General features: G+C 40.0%; 1 protein-coding gene across 1 annotated transcript; it reads left to right on the top strand.

The window, feature by feature from the left end:
- Nucleotides 1-567: 567 nt before the first annotated feature.
- On the top strand, nt 568-4,683 carry LOC125884742 (myosin light chain 3, skeletal muscle isoform-like). Its single transcript, XM_049569885.1, is given in 7 exon segments — nt 568-627; nt 629-664; nt 1,091-1,118; nt 2,521-2,664; nt 3,676-3,846; nt 3,995-4,072; nt 4,166-4,683. Coding segments are annotated over 7 exon segments (531 nt in total). The 5' UTR covers nt 568-582; the 3' UTR covers nt 4,195-4,683.
- Nucleotides 4,684-6,662: the final 1,979 nt, after the last annotated feature.

Here is a 6,662-nt window from a genome sequence, read left to right as displayed (position 1 = left end):
AATCTGGTGCATTGATTTATAAACCTTATACTGTAGTATTATGAATGTATATTAAGGTCTTAAATAAACTGTCATTAAAAGTTGACTTTTGCAATGCCTGTCAGAATGGAATCAACTTTTCAGATGGTTTTTGCCCTGCTGCTATTTCACCATAAGAGGAGGAGCACGCTGACAGTTTAAAAATATCACCTTGTAAATGAGCTCTCTGGGCTTGGAGCCACTCTGCAGTGGGCCACTAGGTAGGTGACTTCTCTGTATTTTCACTCTCATGGTTCAACTGCATCCAAAAACCTCCCTCCAAAGTTTAGATGTCAAGCTAATGAAAGTTAATGGTGTTTTGTCTTTATAGAAATTAAACAGTTTCAAGTCTTGAGACACAAGACATGGAGTCTTGACACAGTTCTTTGGCCTTCTAAAAATACCCCTGTCCCCTTCTAAAGGCCTACTCCCACTGCGCGGGACGCACAGCTCTCCTTTCCGTTTGCCCTAAGAAAGTTAAAGATGTTCCAACGTGTCATCTGATCCGCCCCATTAGCATACGTGACGTCACGTGCCAGGGTTAAATAAGAGGCGGCTTTGACCATGGCTCAGGACCACTCTGTCTTGGGACTTCAGCTTCTCTTCTCCTTTCTTTCCGCTCCTCCAGCTCCTTCTCTCCAAAATGGTGTGTACATAATTGTGTTTTGGACCCTTTGGGTGGGGCGGTGCCGATGGAGTTACTTTTTTTTCTGCCAGGGACAATTCTTTGTGGCATGGGTTTGGACACCATCTCTGCAGAATAAGCTCAAAGTTGGGACTTAATTGGCATCAATGAAATCGTGATAGGAAGGAGAAATCAAGACTTTTGCTCTAAAAAGCTTGTCTTTAAAAAATGTGATAAAAGTTCTTGGGACCACCACTTTAAAATACACCCACAGTTTACAGCAATACATTCTCTGCTTGAGCATTGTTAGGAAGTCTTACATGAACTGGACTTTGTCTGTGCATCTTCTTCACTCATTCATTTCTCTGCGTTCTCTGTGTTTGTGTATTTGTAAATGTGCATTGTCTTTGGTATACATGTGCATTTTTGTGTGTTTCCACATGACAGACCGAGTTCTCAGCGGACCAGATTGAGGGTAAGTGAAGAAACACCAAGATTTGTCCTTGTCCCTTACAGAAAGCTTGACGTGTGAGAAACAGGCTGTGAGAATCTAAACGTCTCACAATAATTCGTGGTGACATTATGCCCCAAACCTTTCCTAGCGAGGAATTTTAATTGTCACACTTAACAAACTCGGAGTAGTTGTTTGCTCAGTTAAACCTCTAGTCCAAATTAACTCCCAAACTCACCAAAGGACGTGCCATTTCACGGATTTGTCCAGTTGTCGAGGAGAATTCGAGATATGTCTATTCTAAGCCGACCTAGCCTTGTCTTGTGGCTCGCACGCAGCAGAGGCGTTAATCCCGAGGTCAGGGTTTAAGATGCAGCCTCAGCGGTGTCCTATTACATGCGGAATCCAGACTCTGATCCCCGAGCACCATCCCCAACCCTTTTGTTCAATGCTGAAAGATGTGCCCTCTATAAACATTACCCTGTGTTTGGTGAAAGGTATTTGTGGGGTAATAGGCCTACATAATGGCTTCGGTATGGATAGTTGTGTATCTTAGAGTTGGAGGCAAAAGCACTTCCTGTCAAGCTAATTGGTTTGTATGGACTTTCAATTTGCTTTGCACCCAAAAAAAAAGTGCTGCTCCTGCACATCCTGGTACATTTATACTACAGTGAAACACATGCAAGCCATGCATGACGAGGTGTTGGTTACAACACAGTCAGCATTCTTATGTTTAACTTGAGCAGGGCCGTGCTGCCATGCCTCTATATGGCCAGGGTTCCTCTCTCGGGGTGTATCAGTTTGCTCCCGATGTCGACCTAAATGCCTCTCAAATGCAAGCAGAGGCAGGAATGGAGAGGGGGTCAAAGGGGCGGGGGTGGAGGTGGGGTGGGAGGTACAGCTGTTCCTTCTGCTGCTGTTCAGACCATTAATCTGTCAAAAAGGTCACTTTGAGTTGGCTTCCTGGTAGGATTCATAGGAATAGCTAACCTTTGTTCAGTACCTTCCTCCTCTCTGCTTGGATACAGCTGTCCCTTCCAATTATCGGGGAACAATGACTGAAGTATGCGGCTTCTACTGTCTTTGATCCTCGGAAACAGTGTGGCACCACATGGCTGCCATAGCTGACTAAAACCCTGAAGGATAGAAAACCCAAAGGCATTTGCACAAAAAGAGAACATTACTGACGTATCGGACAAATCCGACGTAATTTTCTGGGGGCAATATAAATTGTCCAATAGCCTTGACATATTTTTTACCATTTGCCATTTAGTTCTTTCTTCTGATGCCATCAAGACATAGCTTTCCAGTGTGTGTAGCCACTTAACTGTTGTGAGCACTATAGCAGAGGGCATCATGTATTTTTGGTTCTTTGACTGACTTGTGTCTTTGTAACTCAAAGTTCTCGCTTACTCTTCCTGGCCAGATTTCAAGGAGGCTTTTGGCCTCTTTGACAGAGTCGGTGACAGCCAGGTGGCCTTCAACCAGGTGGCTGATATCATGCGCGCTCTGGGCCAGAACCCCACCAACAAGGATGTTAACAAGATCCTGGGCAACCCCACCGCAGAAGGTGAGACCCCATTGCATGCTTGCAAAATGCAGATATATGGAAGCAAATAGGTGACAGAATTATTTGCATTCTAACAACAAAATTTAAACACCACTGAATGAATAGCTTGAAATGCTTTACTGTGGGAAAAAAAAGAATGTATCTGAATTTATTTGTTTGGAATTCACCTCTTTGAAATTGAAAATTGAAATTTCTTGATTTGCAATTTTCATTTTTCTCAATTATAGTTTTCTCAGTGTTTATAAATTTATATAAAAAAAAATCAAGTTTCAGAATTTGAAAAAAAAAAAAAAATTCCAGTTGAATTTTTGAGTCTTTATTTGACCAATCTAATTTGAGTCTGTGACTCCATTTTTTTTTTTTTTTTAATTTTGAAACATTAATTCTTGGAGCTGAATTTTGTGAACATTGAAAATCAAAATTCAATTCAATAATTTCTCTCAATTATGTTTTTCTCACAAATTCAGATCCCCAAATTCAAGTTTTAGAATTTACAAAAAAAAAAAAAAAGATTATTTAACTTGAATTTTTGGATCTTAATTTGACCGATCAAGTTTGACTAATGCTATATCCTGGATTTATATATCTAAATATGACCAATTGCATTTTAGCAACCTAAATGTAATTTTTAAAATTCTGATGGTTTATTTTTTTATCTGAATTTGTAAGAATAAAATTTAAAAAATTCAAATTAAGCTTTCAAAAGTGAAAATCATGAAATTTCATGATACAAAGTCCCTCAAAAAAATACTAAAATTCTATTAATTCAGTGCCGTTTGAATTTCACTATTTACCATTCAGTGATTGTCAAAAATAAAAATACTTTTGTCTCTAGTTTGCCTCCATATATGCATTCATAGACAAAAATTAAAGACATCAAAGAATTATGAGATAAAGCCAGATGCTAAAACATAGCGTAGCAGTAGCACAAGATAACGTTCGTAAAGTTAGTGAGCACAGAGGAGAGGTCTGTGGTTGTTTATGGTGCCCTCCGTGTGACATTTCCAACAGACATGGCCAACAAGAGGCTCAACTTCGACGCTTTCCTTCCCATGCTGAAGCAGGTCGACGCCCTCCCCAAGGGTACCTATGACGACTACGTTGAGGGTCTGCGCGTCTTCGACAAGGAGGGCAACGGCACAGTCATGGGCGCTGAGCTGCGCATCGTGCTGTCCACCCTGGGTGAGTTCCCCAAATATAGAAGTGCACAAATATAGTCTGCTTAGCACGCACAGTGTGTGTGTGTGTGTGTGTGTGTGTGTGTGTGTGTGTGAGTGTGAGCGTGTGTGTGAAACAGAGAGTCTGACATGGATCCTTGTAACATCTCCAGGAGAGAAGATGAATGAGACAGAGATTGATGCTCTTATGGCCGGCCAGGAGGACGAGAACGGCAGTGTGCACTATGAGGGTAAGCTGATACTTCCTGGCATGCCTTTTCTTTTTCTTTTTTAATAAATATGTAATGCCTAAGATTTACTCATATGGCTTTGTCTTTCTCCAGCTTTCGTCAAGCACATCATGTCTGTGTAAGAGGCCAGCAGTTGGAGTGCTGAGGAAACTGTAGCTCCCCTACAGACAGCCCATCAGTGTTCAGGACATCTTCACTGTATCAAAGACCAACCAAGGAAAGACAAGGACTATGTACAAGGGATGTTGAAGCAAACCCATCTTGTTGTTTATTTTGTTTTTCTTTCCATTTCGTCACCAACCCTCCTCTCTCGGGACATCACCACCACCTCTCCGCTGAAGACCTCCCATCACTTGGCCTCTACTCCAACCGGGGCGTGTCTCCACTCGCCACATGGGGTGAGGAACGGGGGAGAAGGGATGACCGCTCATCAAGTGAGGGTAGATCCCTACCTTCCCACCGCCACCTCATTCAGTCATGCCATCACTGGCCCAGCAATGCCAAAGGTGCTGGAAAATGGTTGTGGATAGACCGCCAAAAGTCTTCCCAGAAAAGTTTTATTTATTATCACTCTGTTCATTTCAGAATAAACTTTTCCAACGTACATCCCATCTGGGTTGGTTCTTGATCTTTTATTGACCACATACAGCTGTAGGGATGCTTTGGTGCAGAGCAAACAGTTGTTCTGCTGAGTGTGTACACATAGCGTGTGTACATAGTGTGTGTACATACACAAGTGTGTACTTAATATCCCACTGTACAAAGTCAATAGACACAAATACAGGTTGTTTTTGTGAATTGCAAACAGGATGGATGGATAGATAGATAGATAGAAGGACGGATGGATGGATAGATTTATTTATATAGCACCTTTCAAAACAAATCAATGTCATTCAAAGTGCTTTACATTTTGATTGATAAATATAGAGAATAAAAAAGTTAAATCAGAAAAAGGACTGGGAAACTAATGCACACTGTGTCATACAGTAATAACTTAAAACAATAATAGAAAATAAAAACAAGATCAAAACTACTTTGCTGCTACTAAATTTTTTTTTTTAAATATTTAAAATAATATGCAGGATAAAATATAAAATCAAAGTCAGGAGAATAGCAATAATAAATAGAGAAAAATACAGATAAGACCACTGAATAAAAAGAAAAGTAAAAATATAAATAAAATATAGAATAAAATAAGAAAAACAATCAGGGAAATAGCAATAAGACAAATACAGATCAAAAGTAATAAATAGAATAATTATAAAACAATAGAACTAACGTAGGACACCACACAAAAGCCAGACTAAAGAGATGGATTTTTAGCCTATGTTTAAAAGTGTAGATGTTTCTGACTCCTCTCAGAGCCTCCGGCAGATTGTTCCACAGTTTTGGAGCATAGTGACTGAAAGCAGCATCACCAAATGTTTTTGTTCTACTCTGTGGGACAGTTAAAAGAGAGGAGCCAGAGGATCTGAAGGGCCTTCCTGGTTCCTAAAATAAAAACATCTCTGAAATATAGTCTGGTGCAAGCCCATGCAGTGCCTTAAAAACTAATAAAAGAACTTTAAAATCAATACGAAAACTAACAGCCAGTGCAGGGATTTTAAAATAGGCGTAATGTGTGCCCTCCTTCTGGTCTGAGTGAGAACTTGTGCTGCAGAGTTTTCAATCAGTTGCAGCTGATTAATTGTATTCTTGGGTAGACCAGAAAGGAGAGCATTACAGTTGTCTAGCCTGCTAGTTATAAAAGCGTGTATTAATCTCTCCGTGTTGGTCAGAGAGAGAAACGGCCTCACTTTGGAAATGTTTTTTAAATGATAAAATGCTGTTTTTGTGGCATAGCGTATATGTGGCTTAAAATTAAGATCAGAGTCAAATGTCACTCCTAGATTTCTTGCCTCTTGACCTGGGTTTAACTTTCTGAGTGATTCAAAGTGATGGGGGAAGAAACTGTTCTGCTGTACAGTTTATTTATTTATTTATTTAATCTTTATTTAACCTCTTGAGATTAAAAATATCTCTTTTTAATAGTGTCCTGGCCAAGACAGGCAGTAATTTAAGTTACAGACAGACAACATAGAACAAAAATACAGCTCTAAAACAAGCAATATAAATGAGTGATGAGTTAATTATCAATCAATTACAGTTGGTAATAAATCTCATTGCACCATGATACAGAGTCTAGAGCATGCAAACACTGGGGTGCATTCATATATGATACATCCCCAAAATCAAGCACAGTCGGGGATGTGGCAAAGACCAGTCTTTTTTGACCTAGAAAGAAAGGCAGTCTCTACTTCCAAAATAAAAACCCACTCATCTGTAGAGAAGTTGGAACAGGTTATGTTCAGGGGTGTGATGGGTGTGCACAATGGGACACAATGGGCCCTGATGCATAAGTTGAAGGGCCAATATTGCATCGAGTACTCTTTAAATGCATCATGGTGTTTTGTTTTTTCTTGTGACATCTTCAATGTGTATTTTTAGGCTACAGGCAGACAGAAGGCAGACTTTTACTTTTGTTTTACTTTTGTAATTCGGAGGAGGAGCCAGTGACTACCCAAAAAGTGATCTGATCTGTCCTTATAGT

The sequence above is a fragment of the Epinephelus fuscoguttatus genome, linkage group LG24, assembly GCF_011397635.1.
Source record: "Epinephelus fuscoguttatus linkage group LG24, E.fuscoguttatus.final_Chr_v1".
Classification (NCBI taxonomy): Eukaryota; Metazoa; Chordata; class Actinopteri; order Perciformes; family Serranidae; genus Epinephelus; species Epinephelus fuscoguttatus.
Note: the sequence above shows the minus strand (reverse complement) of the source record. Positions and strands in the feature narration are given on the sequence as shown.